Source organism: Grammomys surdaster, unplaced genomic scaffold (assembly GCF_004785775.1).
Source record: "Grammomys surdaster isolate TR1022 unplaced genomic scaffold, NIH_TR_1.0 310, whole genome shotgun sequence".
NCBI lineage: Eukaryota > Metazoa > Chordata > Mammalia > Rodentia > Muridae > Grammomys > Grammomys surdaster.
The window spans coordinates 2,303,878-2,328,955 of record NW_021604729.1 but is presented as its reverse complement, the minus strand read 5'-3'; the positions used below and the strand labels follow the sequence as shown (position 1 = coordinate 2,328,955).

Here is a 25,078-nt window from a genome sequence, read left to right as displayed (position 1 = left end):
AGAAAGAAAGAAAAAAACATTCATTAGGTATTAGGCACCTATTGCATTCTAGACATTGTGAGCAGGTGGGGATTATAACAAGAATCCTTCCTGGAGTTTTCACAAGAAAGAAGGAACAAAGATTATAATATACTGAAGTGTGTGTGTACTGTACAGGCATACTCTTTGTGGAGTCAGAAGAACTCTGAGCTATCCCCCACCACCTTGATGGATGAAAATCATTGGGCCTGCAGTCAAGCACCTGTTCAGTCATTTGGTTATGACACCCTGGGAATTAGACCTTCCATAGATTTTGATAAAACAACTATCCATAGATTTTTAAAACAACTGGGACAGTTAATTGTGGCCCAGTATCCAAAACATCTATGTACATCTACTCTTAGTACAAAAAAGCGTCTAGGAGATAATCTGGGTCTCCTAAACTTCCACCAATTCTTAATCTAGGAGGCATTCATGACACATGGTTTCCAGTCAGACATCATTCTGAACCCTTCTTAAGATGTTCTTCAGCCACCTTGAGAAAATAAAAAGCCCAATTCAATAAGAAAACAGAAACATAAATTTATTACTTATTTAGGTCCCAGAGAGACCAAGGAACAGGGTGCTCCAAGATAGACTGACACACACACACACTTGTGTTATTACATATAATACCTCAAAGGGAACCTCTACTCAGAAAGGTGAGATTCTTATGCAAAGTCCACATTGTGCTTCTGGGGCCCCAGTCCTAGAGACTAGTTCAGGATTTCATTGTGTGTCTGCGGGTGGCTTGAAACTCAGATCCACCTGTCTCTGCCCCCGGAGTGCTGCCCACCACACTGAACTATGAACCCATGACCTCTTTAGGTATCTCCCCACCCCCACCGCCCGTAGTTGGTTTCCAAAGCATGTCTAGTTCCAGATCCTATGAGACAGAGAACCTGACTCTGACTTCGAGAGGACAGGGGCAGCCATTTTAAGACCAGAGGATCGCGTAAGGGATCGTTTCATACTGGTAACGCTGGGGACCGCCATTTTAAGAGCACCCTTGGAGCGTGCCGCCATGCGGGTATGAACAGGCAGTCGCCATCTTGGGCATTGGCTGCAGGCGCTGAGTCGCGCTGTCCCGCCCCACGGCCTCTCAGGCCACCTCCACCTGGGCCTCCTGTCCTTGGGCCCGCGGAAACCCACCCTACTGCCCCTTGTAGTTCTCGCCGCTTTCGTTGCGCGCTCGTGTGAATGCTCCGCGGCTTCTGAGCGCTCGTTTTAACAACCCCCCACTGGGGGCGCTAGGGCATCTTATACTCCGCGATCTCCAATCCTTACAATGTCTAACCCGCTCGACTGGCCGTGTTCCCTGGATATGGCAAGTGTATCGACTAAAGATCCTCTTTCCCAAGAACGCTAACACAGGCGTTGTCTTCTGAGGCTCTGAATGACTTTATTCTTCAAATGCCTTTACCTTTTCATAGCTCCAGGTGAGCACCCGGGCATCCCCCTCTCCATTGCCTGAACAGATGGATCACCGAGGGAAACAGGCAGGATTTTGGCAGTTTAACGGGGTCCCTTTATAGATAGAGTAAAAGGTGCTTGGAGTTGGCCTGCAAGGGTGAGGAGATGGGCTAGACATGGGTAAGGAGGGCCTTGTGCTTCAGATAATCTCAGGATAAGTGCGGGCAGAAATGGACTGCTACAATTTCCAATCTTAGGGCGGGTCTGGGAGGGGGAGATGAGATCAGAGAAGGTACAGCGAGCGCTCTTCAGAGGAGAGCACAGAAGAACTTCTTCTCTCGGAAGGGGTTCTCTGAAGTGGGCACAGGAGTGATGAGAGGGTCCTCACAAGCGTGGGCATCACAGTAAGTCATCAGGTCTGCTGCTGCCTTGGACACCTGGAACACAGCCAGGAGGGGAAACATTAACCAGGATTCCTGAAAGGGACTGCAAGTTCTCTTCACCAAATAGACTATCTTTTTGTTTCTGGTGCCCTTTGAGATGGACCTCTCCCCCATTGCCAGTCCTCGAGAACAACTTTCCTGACAAAGCTCAATTTCTGCCTCTGACCTCAGGGTATCAGGAAAAAAAAGCATCTTTTTGGGGTGGGGGACTGATTGCAAACCTACAGCTGACGCCTGGAGGACTAATGGGCGCCTGGGTCGCACCCACCTTTATCCGGCACAAGCTGGCCTCAATCTTAAGCTGTTCCACCATCTTGCGTGCTTGGCCAATACTCATAGTGCTGTTAACAGGGGTCTCCCCTTTCATCCTGGAGTAAAGACAGACAACTTAGTAACCTCAGCTGAAGCACTCAGCTCTTCAGCAACCACACAGCTGGGATTGTGCCCCAATATTTTGTTCCCCTAATATCTCCACTCTTCAGTGGCCATCCCATTTTTTTTTTTTTTAAGTGGGGAGAATAGAGAAGGTGAAATGAAATGTTCTCCTAATCCCTGGGTCCTGGTCATCAACCTTACAAACGATTTAAGGATTTTAAGTCTTTGAGCCAAATATGTTACCAGCAATGAAAGCCTCAGTCAGAAAGAGCCCCACCCTGATGAAATCACATCAGCCGCATGTCCCCTTAAGCCCTAAAGAGAAAAAAGCTGCTCTCTACTCACCTGAAGTGACAGCAGCAGCAGCCTGGGATGGAGGGTCAGTGGGGAGGGGGCACCAAACCCTGCCTCAGATAGGTGCCCCACCCTGCCAGGACTTGGAGCTAAAAATATCTGTAGCACTGACAGTTAATGCAGAGAAGGTCACTAGAGATGCTCAGACTAGAGATCCTTGGAGGGGTGGTCTCGGTTTCTGCAGCTTAAGCACTGCCCAGATGGCTGGTACCTGAAGGATGAAGGATGCTAGAAGGAGCGGCTCAGATTCTGGAGCATACCAACTGCCCGGACAGTGGGGGAGTCTGTCTGATGTTTGCATCCCCTGTGCACACCCTCACTGTTGCTATCCCACTACCTGCCCCTGCCCACTGTACAAGTCCTTAGTCTAAACTAGATCCCTCCCCAAAGGACCTGAGGCAGAAGCAGGCTCCCCTCTCAAATGGGGTAGTCTGGGCCTGTGACAGCCCCTGCACTAGAGTCTGTACCCACTGCGGGAGACCCTGCTCATTTGAAAGTCTGACATCAGCTGGGCTGCTGCCCTACCCCCACCCCCACCCTGACACAGCACTTAGCACCTGAATCTTCATTTCTTTTCAATGACCCTCCATTCTTCAGATCTAGGAAAATGTGACACTCTACAGGTGACCAGCTTCTAGATCACCCCTTTCTACCCACCAGTGACTTGAGTGGGGAGATCCAGGGGCAGCAGAGGTAACCATCAAGAAGGTATTTAAAGAAATGATACATCAAAGAAGAGACGCTGGGGGAAAAGAGACATGCAGAGACCAGATCAAAGGATCAGACAAAGAGGAGGTAAGGCACCTCACACGAGAGTTAGTGTGAATTTTGTGAACACAGGTGGGCTTCTTGGAGTGAGGAGTAGGGTGTCAAGAGGTGGAATTAGATAGGTAATTGATTTGAAGTTTCTCATGTAATTTGAGTAGATTGCTATTATTCAGGAAGATGTGCATTGGCCTTGCCTTCTGGAGGATGTTATCTAGAAGATGCCACCTTCGGAGATCTAGTCTCATGTTTTTGTAGATATTTTGAGGTCGACTGCATCACGTGGGTCACAGAAGGTCAATCACGCAGCATTAAAAACTGGAGACTGAAAACGGTTGAACTACTGCCACACTTGACTAGCGGAAGGCACCATCTGCGCAACACACAGGATTCAGGTTCTGGCAGGGTGTAAGGTTCTCTGAGCTCCCTTTGGACTCCTACAGGCCCAAGGAACTCTACTGAATTAAAAACAAAAACGAAAAACCCAGCATTCATTTCACACCTCCAGTCAATCACACTGAAAAGATTGGTGGTAAAGGTATGGGAAGAGGGTTGTGATTGAAGCCTGGAAAGGAGGACCAAGGGCACGCTGCTGAGTCTCAGCCTGAGTTGGAGAGGCCTGGGTGAAGAGTGAATTGTTCCTTTAGCCACTCAACTAAAGTATAATGGGGCTTCTTGCCGAGACAGTGTGGGAGCAAAGCATTTTACAGGCTCTGCCTTCTATGCAGGGCTCAGCCCCTGCAGTCGATTGACAGATGGGCGGGGCTTCCTTGGTAGCCGGAACTGCCTTCTCTAAGTTGCTGGAGCAGCGGGAGGCTGGTGAGTCTGCCTCGCCGCGGTGGCCAGCCGGTGTTCACCGCGTTACCCCAGGGGCGGGCGTCGCAGCGTCGGCCACAGGGCGCTGTGCCAGGGTAGGGGGTCACCTCCTCTGTGAGTGAGCACAGGCCTAGGCGGAGGGAAAAACTCTTAGGGCGGCAATTTTGACTGCTCTAAGACTGCAGGCGTTGAGGCCGTTTGGCAGGCTGTGCGACCTTAGGCAAGTCACTCACCTCCTTGCAAACCTCTGGCATACTGGATCCATGTCATCTGTGTTTCGAGAGAGATTTAAGGGCTTCGTTCTCTGTATGTAATGCTTCTGTGAATGTATTAAGGAAGTTTGTCCCAGGAGGAAGAGTTCCACTGAGGCAGTGAATGGAAGCGAACTCAGTGGAAGGAGGTGAAGGAGTAATTGGAAGAGAGGCACATGTGAAGCAATGGTCCAGCTACCCGTAGTCTTCAAAGCCAGTTGAATAAGCTTGTCTTTTTTTGTCTCCAGCTACCCTGGAAAGAAACTGTTTTTTCCCTTCTCTTTCTCCAGGAACCTTCAGCTGCCCCAGCCCATGGCCAAGGGTATCGTCCCTGTGGAAAACCAGCCAGGAACTCAAAGCCCGAAGCTAGGGCCAGATCCCCTGTTGTCCCCATCATGGTCAATGACCCACCAGTCCCCGCCTTACTGTGGGCCCAGGAAGTGGGCCATGTCTTGGCAGGCCGTGCCCGCAGGCTGATGCTGCAGTTTGGGGTGCTCTTCTGCACCATCCTTCTTTTGCTTTGGGTGTCTGTGTTCCTCTATGGCTCTTTCTACTACTCCTACATGCCGACTGTCAGCCACCTCAGCCCTGTGCATTTCTACTACAGGTGAGAAGGCTGCTCCTTTAAAGTAGAAGGATCTTAACTTGAAAAATTACTTCAAGGGTTTCTGGAGCATCCTCTGTTGAATCCCAGTATTGACAGAGGATGAAATCGTATTTTCGTGTGTTAACAGGACTTCTCACCTCCTGAGCCAAGGCTGGAGCAGGTCTGGGCTGGTAGGGCACTAGAGTTCTAGGTCTACCTCTGCTGCTAAATTGTGGTTAAAAAGTGCCTGGTCACATATGTAATACCAGTCTTGAGAGACTGAATTGAGAGAATTGCCATGAGTTCCAGGCCAGCCTGGAATACAGGTTGAGAACTTGTCTCAAAAGAATTTAAAAAAAAACAAAAACAAAAAAAAAACTAGAAAAGGATCAGGGTCTGTTCTGTTTAGGTTGCATTAAACCTTTTAAGCCAGTTCAACTCCCATGGGTATCTAAGAATTACTGTAGCTTTTAACACATGAGCTATTAGGAAATACTTCCTTTGCCTTTTAGTTTACTGCCACACATCTCCAATGGTATATACCGTAACCCATGGAAGTCCTACTTCTTACCTAGGCTCCTAGTTCATATCCATTTTACTCACACTGCCAAAGTGTCTGTATGTCTCCCAACAGTAGCTATAAGACTAATCAACACAACACAGAAAACACTTTTTCTCCTGTCCCAAATCCCTAGTCTTGTGCTGTCATGTCTAAGGTAGATCCACGTAAACATTTAGGGAACATGAGTCTTTTTTTAAAATAATTATTTTATTTCATGTGCTTTGGTGTTTTGCCTGCCTGTATGGTTGTGTGAAGGTGTCAGATCCCCTGCAACTGGAGTTACAGGCAGTTGTGAGCTGCCATGTGGTTGCTGGGAATTGAACTCAGGTCCTCTGGAAGAGCAGCAGTGCTCTTGACCACTGGGACATTACTCCAGCCTCAAGGGAACATGAATCTTACATATATAGGGTATGTGTATGTATACCCAGGTATGAGCTGAGGATCCATATACTATGTGCAGTTTTGCATATAGATATATTTAGGAGGAATTTTTTTTTCCAACATAGGCCTCAGTCCAGAACTGCTGAATCAGACTCTCTAGGAAAGGGACCCTGAAATCCACATGAGACCATCAAGGGAGCCTGCAGAGACACCTGCGTGTCCGCGTCCTTTAGCTCCTCCCTATGGGTTCTGTTCTAATGAGGAAAAGAATCAAAGGCTTACTAGGATCTCTTGGCTCTAGTGGCCACATTTGTTCTTCATTTCCTGTGATGGAGAAAAGGGCTGGGTGAGAGGAGGGTCCCTAGAGAGCAGGTGTGTGGGCAGGCAGACAGAGCAGGCTATCACCTCACAAAGTGTCATTCGTCCCTTCTCATTCAGGACAGACTGTGATTCCTCCACCGCCTCGCTCTGCTCTTTCCCTGTTGCCAATGTCTCACTGGCTAAGAGTGGACGTGATCGGGTGAGTCTGAGAACTAGACATGATTGCTTGAGAAAGATAGGGAGAGCAGGGATTGAGCAAGAGATTTAAGAGAAAGGCTCTGAGGCAAACAGAGGTTGAAAAGAAAATCTGGAAGTTGATGCCAGTCACTGTGACACATCTGTAATGACAGCATTAGGAGCAAAAAGAGGCAGGAAGATTATTTCAAATCTGATATTAGCGTGCGCTGCACAGCCAGAGCCTATCTCCCTAGAGGCCCTGATTAAAAAAAATAGGATTCCGCCAGGCGGTGGTGGCGCACACCTGTAATCCCAGTACTTGGGAGGCAGAGGCAGGCAGATTTCTGAGTTCGAGGCCAGCCTGGTCTACAGAGTGATTTCCAGGACAGCCAGGGCTATACAGAGAAACCCTGTCTCGAGAAACCAAAAAAAAAAAAAAAAGGATTCCAAGCTTAAAATGGCTCTTGATATCAAAAAATAAAACAAAAAAAGGACTTTGAGAATTAGTGTCATTTTTTATTACATGAGGTTTTTTTTAGTTGTCAGTCTTAACTTGAACATTATTTTTTTAAGTGTTATTTAAGTAGAAGCTGACTTTATAATAGAAGATCAGCTCTGGCATAGTGGCACACATCATAGAAGGATGCTGACCAGGCTGGCCTCACACTCTGAGATCCACTTGCCTTTGCCTCCTGAGTGTTGGGATGAAATGTGTGTGCCACCACTACCACCCTAGGGAGGATATCTTGAGTTTAGGAGTTTAAGAGCATCTTAGGTAAGTTAGTTCCAGTCCTGTCATAAAAAAACCAAAGGAGCCGGGCAGTGGTGGCGCACGCCTGTAATCCCAGCACTTGGGAGGCAGAGACAGGTGGATTTCTGAGTTCGAGGCCAGCCTGCTCTACAGAGTGAGCTCCAGGACAGCCAGGGCTACACAGAGAAACCCTGTCTCGAAAAAAAAAAAAAAAAAAAAAAAAGGAGCTTGGGAGATAGAGGCAGAAAGGTTAGCCTGGATTATTTGAAAAACAAATAAAAATAGTTAACCTTGAAGCTGTGATCACCCTGTCTCAGCCTCCTGTGTGGTGGAATTAAAGGCAAGCAGAAAGTGGGTAACCCAGACTTCCTCTGCTTCCTAAATGCTGGGATTATTAGTAAGTATGCACCACCATGCCAGGCCTGGATTTATTTTTTTCAACCACTACTTTTCTAGTTTTTTAAAATAGGTTTATTAAGTTAAAATTTATATAATACATAGTTTACCTCTTAAAGTATACAGTTGTTGTATCACTCTATGTACTTATTTGGAACAAAGTTTTACTGTGTAGCCTTGGCTGGCCTCGAACTTGCCATTTAAACCAGGCTAGCCTTGAATTCACAGATATCCTCCTCCCTTTGGCCTCCTGAGTGCTGGGATTAAAAACATGCACTGCCACCCCAGGTAGTTCTATCATTTTTAATAAATTCACTGTTGTACACATAATGATACAAATAGACAAACTTAATTTTTTTTAATTAATAAGCAATCTGCCTTTAAAAATGAAGAAAGACTAGGATAACAAGATGCTCTGCTACTACAGTGACTGTGCCAGCGCTGACTGGGGGGCAGGGCAGCACTTGCTTAATTAGCAAGTGAGGGCAGACTAGGCCCGGGGGACAGCTCCAGAGGCACATAGGCCTGAATCACAGATGGCCCAGTTGGCAATGTGACTGTTCACTTTTGGAAAAGAAATGCAACAGGACTCTTCTTATAAACATAGAAGTCCAAGTCAGACCTAAGAGCTCACAGGGTGAATGTGGAGGTGCATGCCCAAAATTTCAGCACCAGAGGCTGAGGCAAGAGAAGTTCCATGAATTTGAGGCTTTATAGTGAGTTCTTGGCTAGCCAGAGATACATAGCAAGACCCACTCAACACAAGGTTCCCTACCCTAGGTCCTAAATAAAATCAAGCCAGCAAACAAAATAGAAGTCTGGAAAGCCAAGGTGTCTAGTGACCAGGAGGGGGCAGCATTGAATCATGATTAAACAATGGGAAGGTCTGTGGACCCAAGGAAATTTTGTTGAGTACTTAAAGAAGCAGAGACCGTACACTTTAATATATATATGAATTTATATATATATATATGTATACATATTACATATATATGTATACATATTATATATATATGAATGACAGGCCAGGCATGGTGGCACAAACCTTTAATCACAGCACTGGGAGGCAGAGGCATGTGACTCTCTGAATTTGAGGCCAGCCTGGTCTACAGAGTGAGTTCCAGGACAGTCTCAAAACACTACAAAAATTTCTTTTAACAAGATGTGTGTTACCTTGGGCAGGTACTGATGTATGGACAGCCATATCGAGTCACCTTAGAGCTTGAAATGCCAGAATCCCCTGTGAATCAAGACTTGGGCATGTTCTTAGTCACTGTTTCATGTTATACCAGAGGTGGCCGAATCATCTCCACTTCTTCACGCTCAGTAAGTATTTATGGACAATCTAGGAATTTGCAGACAATGATGGGAGAATCAGAATATCTGGCTAGTGTTTTAAGAGAGGACTCCTTGGCTCTGAGGTCAGGCCCAAATCAGGATAAGTGAAGAATCTGCTTGATAAGCTAAACACTGGTCAATCACCTAGTATCTCATGGCATTCCCAACTATAGAGTAAATAATACAGCTGCTCTGAAAACAAGCAGACACTGGAAACACACCAGCTTTGAGATAACCAGCTTAACTGTTAAGAGTTTTAGAGTGACTCCCTCCTAGCAAGACTAGGAAGAAATGCAGGTTCTTATCAGTAGTGAACGCTCATTCAACACTGGATCCCACTGTTCAACTGTCCACAGAGCCACTACATTTGAGGATAGCGTTAGGTGTTATGTTGGGACACAGATCCAACCCAGAAGACAGACTACATGTGAGCAGACTGCTTATCTCAGGGACGTAACTTTAGAGAGGAGGTTTTCACTGTCTTAGAATTAGAAAGTGTGGTCAGGTAGTAGAGAGCCATTACTGGAAGAGATGGAAAGCTTGGGGAGGTGATGACTGAGAGTTAGAGAAAGCGAAAGAGCAGGGAGCCTAGAATGAGCTTATCGCCCAAGCATGGGGCAGATAGAGTGAGCACCTGTTCCCAACCTGTCCTCTTGGCCCTGTCAGGTAATGCTGCATTACCGCTCTCAGCTGCTCCAGATGCTTGACACACTGGTGTTCTCCAGCCTCCTGCTGTTTGGCTTTGCTGAACAGAAGCAGCTCCTGGAAGTAGAACTCTACTCTGACTATAGGGAGAATTCGGTAAGTGAGGTGACAGAGTTAGGAGACAATTCTTCAACTGGCCCAAGATTGTACCTGAGGAGCCCATGGGCAGTCAACTGTGAGAGCCGCAGAGACAGGAAGTGGGCCTCAGACTGACTCTGCCTTCACCCCTCCCCTTGCAGTATGTGCCAACAACTGGAGCAATTATTGAGATCCACAGCAAGCGCATCCAGATGTATGGGGCTTACCTCCGGATCCACGCCCACTTCACCGGGCTCAGGTAAAAAGCCATGGAAGGAACCCTGACAGCTTTCCTGTGACCTGCCTAAAATGAAGAGAGTCCCAGGCAGAGGTGACCAGTAACAATCGCATCATATTTTACAAAGGCCAGAGGTGGTTCTTCCTCGCCTTCACTATGCTTATCAGCTTTCAAGAGAGCTTCTTAAAAGTCCCATGTGAGGAGCTGGAGAGGTGGCTCAGGGGTTAAGAACACCCACGAGGCAAGTTCCAGGGGATCTCATTTATTCTTCTGGTCTTTGGAGACACCAGGCATCCATGTGACATATACATACATTCAGGCAAATACTCAGACATAAAAATTTTAACAGGCATTTTTTAATATCCCATATGAGATGACAGACCCTTTCATTCCAGCACTGGATGGGCCTAAGGCAAGAAATCTTGAACTACAAAGATTTTCAGCATAATGAAAAAGGGGGAAAAAGTATCAGATGAGCCAGGTGTAGTGCCCTGTGTCTAGCCCCTGCTACACAGACAACATATTGAGATCCTATACACCTCTACCCTGCCCACTGTTCCCCAGTCAAATCTCTATGTAACCCACTGCCTTGTTCCATTGGCTCATAAAGTGCTCGAGAGACTAGAGAGGTTACAGTTGAAGCTGTTGTAGTGCTTCTGAGACTGCCTGAAATCCTTGGCCTTTATTAGAACCTGGTGCAGTGTGGTCTGGAACCTGGATTGGAGAGTGGGTGCCACAGTGCCAGAGGACAGCTCCAGCCACACTCATTCAAGCTGCCCTACAAATATTTCTGGAGTGCTGGAGGCTAGTGCTACCTAGTAACTGCTGTTCCCTTCCTGACCCTATTTCCCATCTTAGGTACCTGCTATACAACTTCCCCATGACCTGCGCCTTCGTGGGTGTGGCCAGCAACTTCACCTTCCTCAGCGTCATCGTGCTCTTCAGCTATATGCAGTGGGTGTGGGGTGCTGTCTGGCCCCGACACCGCTTCTCTTTGCAGGTCTCACAGGGCAAAGGCCCTGTTTTTCTTCCTTGGGTGATCAGGGGCATGTTAGGGATGGGGTGTGATTACTGCAGAGGGAGTCAGGCTTCCCTGCTCAGGGGTTACTGCTCCACAGGTTAATATCCGACAAAGGGATAATTCAGGACATGGGGCCCAGCGTCGGATCTCTCGCCATCAGCCAGGTAAACTGGTTGGTTGACAGTATCATTGAGGGGTAGACTGGCTGGATCAGAGGGTCTGCCTGCCACCAGTATGAAGCATGTGGTACTCTGGAACTGAGGGTGCAAGGAGAGGTTGGAGAAGGTGGAGTTGGCACTGCAAGCCAAGGATAACCACTGACCCTAGCTGTCCTCTGCTTGTGGGACCTGAAGGTCAGGAATCTACCCAGCAGTCAGATGTGACAGAGGATGGCGAGAGCCCTGAAGATCCCTCAGGAACAGGTATGATTCGGTTCCTCCCTCGCTCCTCATCCCCAGCACTCCCCTTCAGTGCCTGGGTCTCACCTGTCTCACCTCTGTTGCTCCCCTTCTGGCTGAAGAGGGCCAGCTGTCTGAGGAAGAGAAACCAGAGAAGCAGCCCCTGAATGGAGAAGAGGAGCCAGAGCCAGAGCCAGAGGCTAGTGATGGTGAGGGGTCTGTATGTGAGGGGTGATGTGTGGTGGGAATGCCACCCCACCCCTCTTTACCTGGCTCAGTTGCAATTTTGCTTGGCTCTTTTCTGGCTCTGCTTCAGGCTCCTGGGAAGATGCAGCTTTGCTGACAGAGGCCAACTTGCCTACCTCTGCCTCAACTTCTGCCCTTGCTCCTGAGACTCTGGGTAGCCTCAGGCAACGCCCAACCTGCTCCAGTTCCTGAACAAAAGGATGGATTCCTCACATTCCAGCACTTTCCCATGGGGCACCTTTTTCCTTGTTCCCTTAATAAACTGTTTTGTGCCAGCTGCTTGTGTGGACATCAGAGGAAAAGTTTTAGATTCAGTTTTCTCCTTCCACTACGATATGGGTCCTGTGGAGTCAAACTTGGGTCGTGGAAGATTTTGTTTTGTTTTATGTATCTCTGTATGAACCTACATAAGTATATGTATCACATGTATGCAGAAGCCCATAAGATCAGAAGAGGGTAGATCCCCTGGGGTTGGAGTTATATAGAGAGTTGTGAACTCCCATATTGATGCTGGGAACCAAACCTATATCTGCTGTAAGACCAGGAAGTTCTCTTAACCACTGGGCCATCATTCCAGCCCTGGGTATCAGTTTTTATTATTTTGTTTTTATTTATGTGCGTATGTGCGCACTTCTCTGTATGTATGGACATGTGTGTTGCTAAGTCAGAGGCAGAAGAGGGTATCAGATCCCCTGGAACTGGAGTTACAGGTGGCTATGAGCCTCCCCACATGAGAGCTGATATCTGAACTGCACTCTCTGCAAGAACAGCCAGCAAGCACTCTTAACTACTCAGACATCTCTTCACCCTCCAGTGTGTTCCCTTTTTAAATTATTTTTAATTCTGTGCATGGATGTGCATGTGAGTTTGGGTACCACTGGAAGCCAAAAGAAGGGATTGAATCTTCCTGGACCTGCAAATACATGGCTGTGAGTGAGCCACTGTCTTAGTTCTAGTGCTGTGATGAAACACCATGACCAAAAAGCATGTTGGGGAGGAAAGGGTTTATTTGGCTTACACTTCCATATGCTATTCATCAAAGGAAATTAGGACAGGAGCTCAAACAGGGCAGGAACCTGGAGGCAGGAGCTGATGCAGAGGCCATGGAGGGGTGCTGTTTCCTGGCATGCTCCACCTGGCTTGGTCGGCCTGCTTTCTTATAGGACCAAAGATGACCAGCCCAGGGATGACCCCATCCACAATGGGCTGGGCCCTCCGTCATCAATAACTAAGAAAATGCCTTACAGCCAGATGTTAATGGAGGCACTTTTTCAAGATTCTTTCATTTTAGAAAACTAGTTTGTCAACTTGACATCAGACCAGCCAGCACAAATTATATCTTCCTGGAAAACCAGCCAGTGCTCTTAACTACTGAGCCATTTCTCTAGCCCCTGTGTTGCTTTCTTTAAAAGGATAGTATAAGCCAGGCAGTGGTGGTGCACGCCTGTAATCCCAGCACTTGGGAGACAGAGGCGGGCAGATTTCTGAGTTCAAGGCCAGCCTGGTCTACAGAGTGAGTTCCAGGACAGCCAGGACTACACAGAAAAACCCTGTCTCGAAAAAAAAAAAAAAAAAAAAAAAGAATAGTATAAGAGCTACACATTACAAGGAGATTTAAGGTTGAACAAATTAGTCTATGATCTAATGTTCCCAATTTCTTGTACTAAGTCAGGCATTGAACACCTATGTTCCTGCTACTCAGCTGGAACAGAAATGTTCTTTGAGCCCAAGTATTCACGGTTGACTTAGACGATTACTTTACTTCATTTCCTTCCTCCTTCTCCTCCTCCTCCTCCTCTTCTTCCTCTTCCTCTTCTTCCTCTTCTTCCTCTCCTTCCTCCTCTTCTTCCTCTTCTTCTTCTTTTTCTTCTTCTTCAATTAAGTTTTAAATATTCTTAGAGACTGGCCTCAAATTTTTAGCAACTCTCCTGCCACAGATCCCAAGTACTGAATTACAAGCTTGCACCACCCCACCCAGCTGTTAGGACTTTGGCTTATTTTCTGAGATAGAGTCTCACTATGTAACGCAGGCTGTCTCCTAGTGATCCTGACTCAGCCTCCATTAGTGCTGAGAAATTGAGGCATGTACCACCTTATTTAGTATAGCTCTTTCCATCCATAACTCAGGGAAGAAACCTTATCCTGGCCAGAAAGAGGCATCCTGCTTTAGCATGTGATTCTCCTCTCCCTCAGGGGAGGGGGACAGGGTAGGGCGGATCCAGAGAGCATCACTCTGGACTTTACACCCCTCCCTTCTCTGTCCGTTGGGAGGCAGAAGACAGGAAATGACTGCCATGAATGTGGTAGGATTTTTACCAAAACAGCTTTTTGTAATTTAGGCCCCAAGCCATCCACAGATGTTTTCCTGTCTGATACCAGCCAGGTGCCCTCCCTCCTCCGAGAATACTCCTCCCCCCATCCTTTCACATGACTGCAGCCTTTGGATTCTCAGTTCCTAGCTGCTTTCCCCATTTCATTCCTCTGTCAGAACCCAGGCATCCTGGCCTCCAGCTGAAACTGCTGCATGTGGTTTCCCCTAACCCTGGCCCCGTGACTCAGTCCCTCTGAGGGAACCAGCCCTCTTCTTGGCACACAGGGGCTAGCTAGGTGGTGACATCAGAGTTGAGGAGTATAAAAGTTCTCAGCCAAAATAGAATTGAAGATACAACCTGTGACCACTCTTCCTGATATCCACGGATGTCCCGGGACAGACTCTCGCTGTGTCAAGGCCTACTACCCACTGGTGAGAGGCTGCTGTGGGTCCCGGGAAGAGGGTGGATAGAGAGAAGTCTGAATTGCTTGGACAGGATTTGTACAAATGCAGGTAGGGAGTGAGGACTCCAGTGTCCACTGCCACCCTTTCTTCCTTCTATCTTCCTGTCTTCTTTCTGGATATTTGTAACTATTACTAAGCATTGCTCTAGATTGGTCATTTCTCAGGCTGGCTTCAGACTCAGTCCACCTTTCTTCCCTGAACTGAATAAATCCTTTCCTCCTCCTCTTTCTCAGCACTTTTGTTTATCCATTAGATGCTTGCTTCTAACACTTTGCATGCTGCTTCCCAAACATCCCTCTCCTGTGGGGCTGTATCTCATTATTTTTTATCCCAGGTGAAGCAGTCATTCACAAATAATAATAATCCTCATAGTTTGGAGGTGTAGACAGGAAGAGTTGAAGGACAGCCTTAGATCAGCCAGAACCCAGAACACTGGCTTCTTAAGCCAGTTGACGACTGTATGTCTCAGCCCACCTCTTTCCTTTGCCCACCTTGATCCAATGTTGTACTTTTCACAAAGGTCTTGTCCTGGAAGGCAAGGCTGACAGCATTTCCTCATTCACTCCTTCCCTTCCAGGCTCCATGTTGGGCTCTCTTTCCCTTCTGTGGCTGGCGGCCATGACCACCTCCTTGGTTTCCCAAGCTCAGATCTTGACCCCAGAAGACTACCAGGAAGGGGAAGAGGATGATGTGACAGTAACTACACCTTCCTTAGCTGTCCCTTGCGACTATGACCGTTGCCGTCACCTGCAGGTGTCCTGCCAAGAGCTGCAGAAGGTTGGGCCAGTAGCCTGCCTGTGCCCAGGGCTCTCCAGGGAAGACCAACAGCCAGAGCCTCCTCGCCTGGGAGAAGTGCAAATAGTGGCTGAAGAAAGCTACGCAGTGGTTCACTGGTGTGCTCCCTTCTCTCCAGTCAGCCACTACCGGCTTCTGCTTTGGGAAAGCAACGGGGCCCCACAGATGAGTGCCCCTCTCAATGCTACAGTTCGAAGAGCAGAGCTGAAAGGACTGAAGTCTGGGGTTGCTTATGTCTTTTGTGTGGTGGCTACTAATGACGCCGGTGAGAGCAATGTTCCTGGGGCAGATGTTGAGGGTCCTGAGAGCTGGACTGGCCCTGACTTTGGGCCCTGTCGAAAGCTTATCATGCCACCTAAGCCTGTTACCCTGGTCCACGCAGCCGTGGGAGTAGGCACAGTCTTAGCTCTACTGAGCTGTGCAGCCCTGGTCTGGCATTTCTGCCTTCGTGAGCGGTGGGGTTGCCCCCGACATCAAGGCATTGCCCAAGCTTCAGAAGCTCTCTGATGGGGGTCCCGTCGACTACAAACAACTCTGGTGCAATCCAGCCCCATCTGGAGAGCCCAACCCACTCCCAGGAGGAGTGTGAGGCTTGCTGCCACCTGGCACCAGAGGCACGGCCAACCCAGAGCAGCCCAGGCAATTAGCCTCAGAACTGAGAGCTTGTTTAGTCCATAACTAGCTGGTCACTATTTTCCTTCCCTGTCAGGGGTTAGAAAAACTAGCAATTATTCCTTGGAGGTCAGATGAAAATGATTTAAGCTTTATGGGCTTGAGGGGGTAAAATTTTTTTTCTTTTTTTTTTTGGTTTTTCGAGACAGGGTTTCTCTGTGTAGCCCTGGCTGTCCTGGAACTCACTCTGTAGACCAGGCTGGCCTTGAACTCAGAAATCCACCTGCCTCTGCCTCCCAAGTGCTGGGATTAAAGGCGTGCAGAGGGGGTAAAATTACAGGCGTTATATATGTACTTATATATAGCCAATTAAAATGGAGCTATTTAAGGCCTGGCATGGTAGTTTACAATTTTAATCTCCAGGGCACTGGAGGCAGAGGCAGGAAGATCTCTCTGAGTTTCCAAAGCAGCCTGATCTACATAGAAAAATCCCAGGCCAAACCAGATAATATAGTGAGATCCTGTCTCAAAAAGAATAAAACAAAAACAAGGAAAGGAGGAGCAGGATAGAGAGATTGTTCAGCAGTTAAGAGCACCAGCTATTTTTCCAGAGGACCAGAATTTTATTCCCAGCATCCAGATGACAGCTCACAACCATCTGTAATTCCATTTCCAGGAGATCCAATGTCTACTTTTGACCTCTGCCAGCATCAGGCACTCATATACATACAAACATACATACATACATACATACACACATACATACATAGACAAAACACTCATACACATAAAATAAAAATTAAATTGAAATATAGCTATTTATAAATATAATCTGTTCATAGCTCATAAGCCTCTCATGGCAAGTGACAGACCAGGTTTGGCCTATTGGCTGGGCTTTGCCAACACCTGTTATACTCAAAAGGACTCTGCAACTGTGGGTGACTTCCACACATATTCTGAGAATAAGCTTCTGCAGGGTAGATGTTGAGACTGTAGCTATATCCTTCTGCTACCTTTTGTTTTCTTACTAAGGAGGAGCCTGCTCAGAGTCCACTTGTGTCTATGGAAGCTGAGGATTAAAAATCAGCATGGGCTGGAGGAGACAGAAGCCCAAACTTTTGTCTACACAAATTAGTGGTTTTGTTTGTTACTAATGGTTTATACCAATGACTCCCCACAAGCTTATATAATTCTTTTTCCACTGTATTAACATTAAAGGGAATCTAAAATCATTATATTTTCAGTTTCATGATCCTGTTTAATTCCATATATATTTTTCATCACTTCTTAGCCTTTTGTCCAAGTTCAAAGTTATGCCTATTTTTCAAAGTAATATGCATATTTTTGTGTTGTGTTTCTTTGAGACAGAAACTCACCGTGTAGCCCTTTCTAACCCAAAACTCCCTATGTAGAGCCAAGTTGGCTTAAAACTCACGGAGATCCTCCTGCCTCTGCTTCCTGAGTGCTGAGATTAAAGGTGAGTGCCACCACACTGGGCTGATTTGGTGTTTGGCTGCTTGGAGACAAAGTTATTATTACCCAAGTTCTCAGTAAATTAATAAGGGAACCTAGGAAAAAAAAATAAAAGCCACCCCTGAAGCCAGATGCAATGAGATAATGAGATGTAATTAAATACACTTTAATCTCAGCACATGGGAGGCAGAGGCAGGAGGATCTCTGTGAATTGGTGAAAAAAAACCTGGGCTGCATAAAGTTCTAGGCCAAGTAGGACCAGTGAAGCCTTGTCACAGAATCAGTAACTTGCTCAAGTTTTCTTTTTCTTTTTCTAGTATTCTCATTGAGAGTATCATTGTTCAAGCTAAGTGGTGGTGGTGGTACACCCCTTAATGATAGCACTTGGGAGGCAGAGGCAAGCAGGCAGATCTCTATGCTGGAGGCCAGCCTGGTCTATAGAGAGAGTTCCAGGACAGCAGAGCTACACAGAAAAACCTTGTCTTAGCTAGGCAGTGGTGGCACACGCCTTTAATCCCAGCACTTGGGAGGCAGAGGCAGGTGGATTTCTGAGTTTGAGGCCAGCCTGGTCTACAGAGTGAATTCCAGGACAGCCAGGGCTATACAGAGAAACCCTGTCTCAGAAACAACAACAACAACAACAACAATAAAAAGAGTCCTGCTGAGTTTATAAATACCTGCTCAAGTGTAGAACTAGTTTTAGTGTGTGTTAAATTTATTTATTTATTTATTTATTGGTTTTTCGAGACAGGGTTTCTCTGTGTAGCCCTGGCTGTCCTGGAACTCACTCTGTAGACCAGGCTGGCCTCAAACTCAGAAATCCGCCTGCCTCTGCCTCCCAAGTGCTGGGATTAAAGGCGTGCGCCACCACTGCCCGGCCCTCAGCAGGACTCTTATCAAGTGCCCTCAACAGCATGTATGTGGGTGACAGCGTGGAACTCACCTACAACACCACCAAGCAGCCTGTGCAGGCTCCAGGGCACACACTTCTGCATGCAGGGCTCACACGGTTAGGTTTAGCCCTGCTTTCTTTCACAAGCTTTGTCTCAGCTACTTGATGAGCATTTCGGAAGAATGAGAAAAGAGCTCTACCATCTTTAATTAGGAAGAGCATGCATTCCCAGCTGAGTATGTTGGCTTCACAGTTAATTAAGAAAAACTTGCGCTGTTATGAGTTATATATGGAATATACTGAGAATTTTGGTTTCTTTAAAAACACAGTTATGTTATGGGAATATGTTTTTGTTTCAATCCCAAGTGTGGGATATGGGGCTGCTCCAGATTGTCAACAGCACCCAGCTATGATTTTTCTCATGCTCTGGCAGGGCATAATTCTGCCAGCTGAATATTCTGGGGACTTTTGATAGGGTATAAAAATGCCAGAGCCCAGAGAGACTACAGGGGCTGCTGTTCCCCTTGCCGCTGCCCCTGCTGCTGCTGCTGGTTCCTACTGTTGCTTTTGCTGTTTGCTGAATTACTGGTTGGAGATGTCCCAAAGATTGGGCTTGCCCCAAAGAATTTGATGACCCTAATTAGCAATAAGTAGTCTAAAGAGATCTATGCTTGCTTTTCCCACTAATCTTTCTTGCCTACCTAGTGTTAGGGTGTTGGAAGGGATTGGGGTGAAACAAGGGTGGTAGGTTAAAAAAAACAAACATAGTACCCAAAAAAAGTACAGTTATGGTTATAAGTGGCACCAGATGTAGGGCTAGGCAGAATGGGAAACATGATTTTCCCCCTCCCCCACTGCTTTGCTCCTAGAGGGGATTTTCTATTTCTTCCTCCTCCTCCTCCTCCTCCTCTTCCTCTTCCTTCTCCTCTTCTTCCTCCTCTTCTTCCTCTTCCTCCTCCTCTTCTTCCTCCTCCTCTTCCTCCTCCTCCCTCCTCCTCCTCCTCCTCCTCCTCTTCCTCCTTCTTGTCCTGTCTCAGAAAAGGTTGGGAGACTAGCTGAGCAGTTTGAAAAGTTGTGAATGGAAATAAAGGAATAAAAATGGATGAAATGGGAAACCAGAAGGATTACTCTATACATTTCTGAAAGGGTTACAGAATTGATCATGCAACTGGAGAGGTTACAGGTAGAGGTAGAAACACTTGGGCAGTGAGTAGTACCAGAAAAGATAGAAATAAAAACTTTAGATCTGGTGACTGAGAGTGGGAGCTTCCAGCCTGATTTGAGAGAGAGGGTTAATGTTGAGCCAAGTGTGCTGCCAGAGGAGGGGCCTGGCATTACAAAGTCACCATCAGTTTTCCCAGTACATTATACAGCACAGGACTGCTAATGGTGCTGACCATGATGAGATAATGTGGTGTCCTATAAAAATGATAGATCTGAGGGAATGTATTTATTTATTTATTTATTTATTTATTTATTTATTTTGGTTTTTCAGGGCAGGGTTTCTCTGTGTAGTCCTGGCTGTCCTGGAACTGACTCTGTAGACCAGGCTGGCCTCAAACTCAGAAATCTGCCTGCCCCTGTCTCCCAAATGCTGGGATTAAAGGCGTGCAACACCACTGCCCGGCTAATCTGAGGGATTTTAAAGAAGCTATCGTTTCCTATGGAATGTGTTCACCTTATATAAAACAAATATTAAGTAACTGGGCCACCCAAAATAGAATTACTTCCCAATATTGGCACGAATTGGTGATAACTGTTCTAGAGACTGGTCAGCAGTTACAATGGGAGGGAGGAGGTCAAGAATATGGAACACCAAAATAGAGCAAGAGGAATGACTACCATTAAAGATCAACCGCTAGGTGAAGGGCAGTATTCTGACCTAGAGAACAGATTCAGTTTGATGATGCTGTCATAGAACGATGTTGCTAGACAGCTTTAAAAGCATGGGATGAAGATGAGGAGACTGGGAAAAGGTCCACCTCATTCACTAAGATTCCACAAGGCTCTGTGGAAGCCGTCACAGATTTTTTGCAAAGATTGGTTTCAGCTGTAAGCAAAGCCATATCAGACCCTGATATGAGACATTAATAGAGATATTGATTGTGAGATATTGATAGAGACATCAGTGTTTGATAATGAGAATACCAGCCGGGCGGTGGTGGCCCACGCCTTTAATCCCAGCACTTGGGAGGCAGAGGCAGGTGGATTTCTGAGTTCCAGGTCAGCCTGGTCTACAGAGTGAGTTCCAGGACAGCCAGGGCTACACAGAAAAACCCTGTCTCAAAAAAAAAAAAAAAAGAAAGAAAAAGAAAGAAAGAAAGAAAGAAAGAAAGAAGAAAAAGCTGTGACCAAGTCACTAAAGGTCTCAGATCTCAAAATGGTAGTGCATTAACTGTGAGAAATATGGTACTTACCAAGCCATATCTCAACATGTTAAATGTGTTAACTGTGAGAAATATGGTATTTTCTGCAAGGAGACCTGAACAAGTCTAGTTGCAGTAAGTCTCTAAGGTATAAATCAGAAAGAAAGCCTAGGTTTTCTGGGGTTTGCAAGCATTGTGTCAAGGGATACCACTGGACTAATGAGTGTAGGTCCAAGTGGGGCATCCAGGGTAATTTTTTGCCATCAGGAAACAGCTTTGGGGGGCCTAGCATAAGGCTCCCCAGCAAAAAATATGAGCCTTTCAGAAAAGAGTAGCTGAGAGTCACCAGGTTATAGAAAAAAAACTATAGAAAATGATCCAAAAGCGTTTGGTTCATTGATATTGTCTCTGTTCACAATTTCTCAATAAACACAGTACAATTAATGGCATAAAACAGAAGGGGGAATGTAGTGAGAATTCTGGTTTCTTTAAAAACACAGTTATGTTATGGGAATGTGTTTCTGTTTTAACCCCAGGTGTGGGATATGGGACTTCTTCGGCTATGGAAGGAAGGCTGAGGCATTAGTGATTAAACTACAAAACTGTCTAACAATGGCTTCTGATATGGTCATTAAATATGGCAGTCGAATAATGGAAGTCTGGCCAGGCAATGGTGGTACATGTCTTTAATTCCAGCACTTGGGAGACAGAGGCAGATAGATCTCTGGGTTTTGAGGCCAGCTTGATCTACAGAGCAAGTTCCAGGACAGCCAGGGCTACACAGAAACTCTGGGGTTTTGCTGTTATTGACATTTTTTATTTTTTAATTATCCATTTAATATATATGTATATTTTGCCTCTATGCCTATGTTCCATGTAGGTGCTTGGTTCCAGAGGAGGCCAGAAGAAGGCATTGGACACCCTCAGACTAGAGTTACAGGTAGTCCTGAGCAACCATGTAGGTGCTGGAAATTGAATCCTGGTCTTCTGGAAGAGCAGCCAGTGCTCCTAACTACTGGGCCATTTTTTCAGATCTATTTACCCTAATGTTTATCTGGAAGAAATTATTTTACATATTTTGAAACTTCTAATTCTCTTAGTCAGCAAAACTAAACATTCCAAGTGCACACTGTGTCCCACATGAGCACACAGTCTCTCCTGCAGAGGGAGCCCACTGACCACATAGGCTGTAAGTAGTGTAAGGATCAGGCTGGGGTTGACCAGCATTTAGTATTTTCCTAGTTTTTGAGAAATTCTGTTTGTTTAAAAAAGCATGATTTATAATCGATTTATATTTTATTTTTGTTTTGTTTTGTTATGTTTTTCGAGACAGGGTTTCTCTGTGTAGTCCTGGCTGTCCTGGAACTCACTCTGTAGCCTCGAACTCTCAAACTTAAAAATCCGCCTGCCTCTGCCTCCCAAATGCTGGGATTAAAGGCCTGTGCCACCACTGCCCGGCTATATTTTATTTTCTTATTTTTGATTTTTTTGAGACAGGTTCTTTTACATAGTCCTGCCTGTCCTGGAATGTGAGGCTAGCCTGAAACTCACAGAGATCCACCTGTCTTTGCCTCCCAAATGCTAAGATTAGAGTCATGTGTGACCATGCCTGGCCCAGTATAATTCATTTTTTAAATAATATGAAGTTTAATATATAGACAACCAAAACCATCTGTTTGGTTGGTTAGTTGGGTTTTTATTTGTTTGCTTTTGTTTTTGTTTTCTTGAGATAGGGTTTCTATGTCGCCCTGGCTGCCCTGGAACTTGCTGTGCAGACCAAGCTGGCCTCAAACTCAGAGATCCACCTGCCTCTGAGTGCAGGGATTAAAGACTCACACCACTACTACCACCTGGCATCCAAAACCTTTCTAATGAAGTTTGGAGAATTATTATGAGAAATTGTGATATTCTTAGTAAGTGCAATAAAGATTTTAGCAAATTCCAAAATAAACAAATAAAATAAAATAGAGCTGGGGAAATGGTTCAGCATCTAAGAGCTCTTGCAAACATGGCAGCTAACAACCTTCTCTAACTCCATTCAAGGACTCCATCACCAGCTCTGGCCTTCACAGGCAGTGCACACGCATGGTGCACAGACATACACTCAAGTAAAACACCCATGCTAGTCAAACAAAAATAAATCTAAGCTGGGTGTGGTGGTTCATGTCTTTAATTCCAGTACCAGGGAGGCAGAGGCAGGCAGGATTTCTATGAGTTGTGAAGTCAGCCTGGTAAACAAAATGAGTTCCAGGGCTATGTAGAGAGAGACTCTGTCTCAAAACAAACAACAATAAAACCATCCATACACAAAAAACAAAAAGCAAATCAGAGTGCTGGAGAGATGACTCAGAGGTTAAGCTGTCTTTCAGAAGTCCTGAGTTCAATTCCCATCAACCACATGGTGGCTCATTACCATCTAGAATGAGATCTGGTGCCCTCTTCTGGCCATGCAGGCATATAGGCAGGCAGAACATTGTATACATAATCATTGTATACATAAGGCTACAGAGATGGCTCAGATGCTAAAAGTTAGGCTCGCATTTAAAAGACAAGAGTTTGGTTCTCAGTACCCACAGCTATCTCTCCAGCTAACTTTGAAAAATTAAGTAGGGGGCTGGGCAGTGGTGGCGCACGCCTTTAATCCCAGCACTTGGGAAGCAGAGACAGGTGGATTTCTGAGTTCGAGGCCAGACTGGTCTACAGAGGGAGTTCCAGGACAGCCAGGACTACACAGAGAAACCCCGTCTCGAAAAACCAAAATAAATAAATAAATAAATAAATAAATAAAACAAAACAGGGCTGGAGAGGTGGCTCCAGAGCACTTCTTCTCTGGAAGAGCAGTTAAGAGCACTGACTGCTCTTCCAGTAGGTTCCAAGTTCAATTCCCAGCACCCACATGGTGACTCACAACCATCTATGATACTGTGTCTGAAGACAGCTACAGCATACTCATATACAATAAATAAATAAATAAGTCCTTTTTAAAAAATACAGTGCCAGGCATGGTAGCTCATGTTTGTAATCTCAACACTAAGGAGGCAGAGACAGGTGACAGGTGGAGTTCAACGACAAGCCAGGCTTAATAAAGTTCAGGCCAATGAGATACCCTGTTTCCTAAGACAAGGTTGACCTCTAGCCTTCACATGTCCCCTCACACACCCACACAAATACAAACATACACACATACCTTCATATGGATGTGAACACATACCCCCACCAAGCATACACTTACTTGCACACACACATTACATATGGATGTACATACAAGTGTTTAAAAATCTCCCATAAAACTCCTATCAAGGGGGTGACTTTCAGCCAGTGGTTCGGGAAGAAGTACCTTCCACCTTAGATCATGGCCAAGTTCATCCGCAACTTCTCGGAGAAGGCACCATCGATGGTGACCACTGCTGCGACTTACTTGAAGCCTCAACTGGCCACATTTTGGCACTATGCCAAGGTTGAGCTGTTTCCCCCCCCCAACCCCTGGTGAAATCCCTACAGCTATTCAGAGCATGAAAGTGCTAAAACTGGTAGTTTCAAACACCTTACAGTTAAGGAAGCTGTGCTGAATGGTTTGGTGGCCACTGAGGTGTGGATGTTTTGTTTTGGTTTGGTTTGGTTTGGTTTTTCGAGACAGGGTTTCTCTGTGTAGCCCTGGCTGTCCTGGAACTCACTCTGTAGACTAGGCTGGCCTCGAACTCAGAAATCCACCTGTCTCTGCCTCCCAAGTGCTGAGATTAAAGGGGATTAAAGGCGTGTGCTGCCTCTGCCTCCAAGTGCTGGGATTAAAGGCGTGCGCCACTACCACCACCCGGCCTTTTAAAGTCTTTTACACTAAGTTTTGTTCCAGTTAGAGTCAATGACTCATCTGCCTCTCAGTACATTATGCCTCTAGGACAAACAACAGCAAATCTATCACTGAGTACCAGGATAAACACAGCCCTAACTAAGCCTGACTCCATCTTTTCATAATCAGCTCCTCCCATTAACAGGAAGGATTTGGTCTGTCTTAAAACTTTCGCACAGAGCTGGACATGGTAGCACATCCCTTTAATGCTAGCACTCAGGAGACAGAGAAAGGCAGATCTCTAAGTTCAAACCCAGCACCTGGTTTAAATAGCAAATTCTAGTACAGCTATAGCTGCATAGAGAGACCCTGTGTCAAAACACACACAAAAATAAAAGAACCCTAACACACACACACACACACAACTAGACTGAACTCTGGCATGTCACCATGGCTTTGCCTATCCAGAGTTAGTTTTGTTCCATCCTAGAAACTTCAACATCCTATTAGTGTGCCATTTGGAGATTTCTATCTCTTCTTCCAAGAGGCCCCAGATGGTAATGTCTTGAGATACCACTCACTTCTACGGACCTTGATGCCTTCTCCTTCCCACCACTGAAGACTTTTGACCTGATGTAACCATCTGACCTCCAGTCTCTTACAAAAGCTACTCCCTTCTGCCTTCAAAGAAACTCTTAAGTCTTTTATGTCCTTGGCCGGTGACTTTTTCTTAGATCAGCAACA

General features: G+C 46.1%; 3 protein-coding genes across 9 annotated transcripts; 2 read left to right on the top strand and 1 right to left on the bottom strand.

The window, feature by feature from the left end:
* The first annotated feature begins 955 nt into the window (after positions 1–955).
* Positions 956–11,910, top strand: Bscl2 (BSCL2 lipid droplet biogenesis associated, seipin). 7 transcript variants are annotated; one of them, XM_028777527.1, is made up of 12 exons: positions 956–973; positions 3,201–3,398; positions 4,726–5,042; positions 6,403–6,484; positions 8,792–8,935; positions 9,614–9,748; positions 9,892–9,989; positions 10,827–10,968; positions 11,087–11,153; positions 11,343–11,411; positions 11,510–11,596; positions 11,704–11,910. In XM_028777527.1, exons 2-12 carry the CDS (start codon positions 3,324–3,326, stop codon positions 11,823–11,825), a joined length of 1,338 nt encoding a protein of 445 aa, XP_028633360.1. In that variant the 5' UTR covers positions 956–973; positions 3,201–3,323; the 3' UTR covers positions 11,826–11,910. The 7 variants fall into 7 exon arrangements, with proteins under 7 accessions (XP_028633360.1, XP_028633361.1, XP_028633357.1 ...); XM_028777528.1 differs by lacking the exon at positions 956–973 and adding an exon at positions 1,076–1,457 and having other exon boundaries at positions 3,264–3,398; XM_028777524.1 differs by lacking the exon at positions 956–973 and adding an exon at positions 1,076–1,457.
* Gng3 (G protein subunit gamma 3) lies at positions 1,404–2,841 on the bottom strand. Its single transcript, XM_028777532.1, has 3 exons — positions 2,595–2,841; positions 2,143–2,242; positions 1,404–1,868 (listed from the first exon to the last, which is right to left on the bottom strand). The coding sequence occupies exons 2-3, from the start codon at positions 2,239–2,241 to the stop codon at positions 1,740–1,742; spliced, it is 228 nt and encodes a 75-aa protein (XP_028633365.1). The 5' UTR covers position 2,242; positions 2,595–2,841; the 3' UTR covers positions 1,404–1,739.
* Positions 11,911–14,991: 3,081 nt separating the features above from the next.
* On the top strand, positions 14,992–15,711 carry Lrrn4cl (LRRN4 C-terminal like). Its single transcript, XM_028777452.1, has one exon. It carries the CDS (start codon positions 14,992–14,994, stop codon positions 15,709–15,711), a length of 720 nt encoding a protein of 239 aa, XP_028633285.1.
* The last annotated feature ends 9,367 nt before the right edge of the window (positions 15,712–25,078 follow it).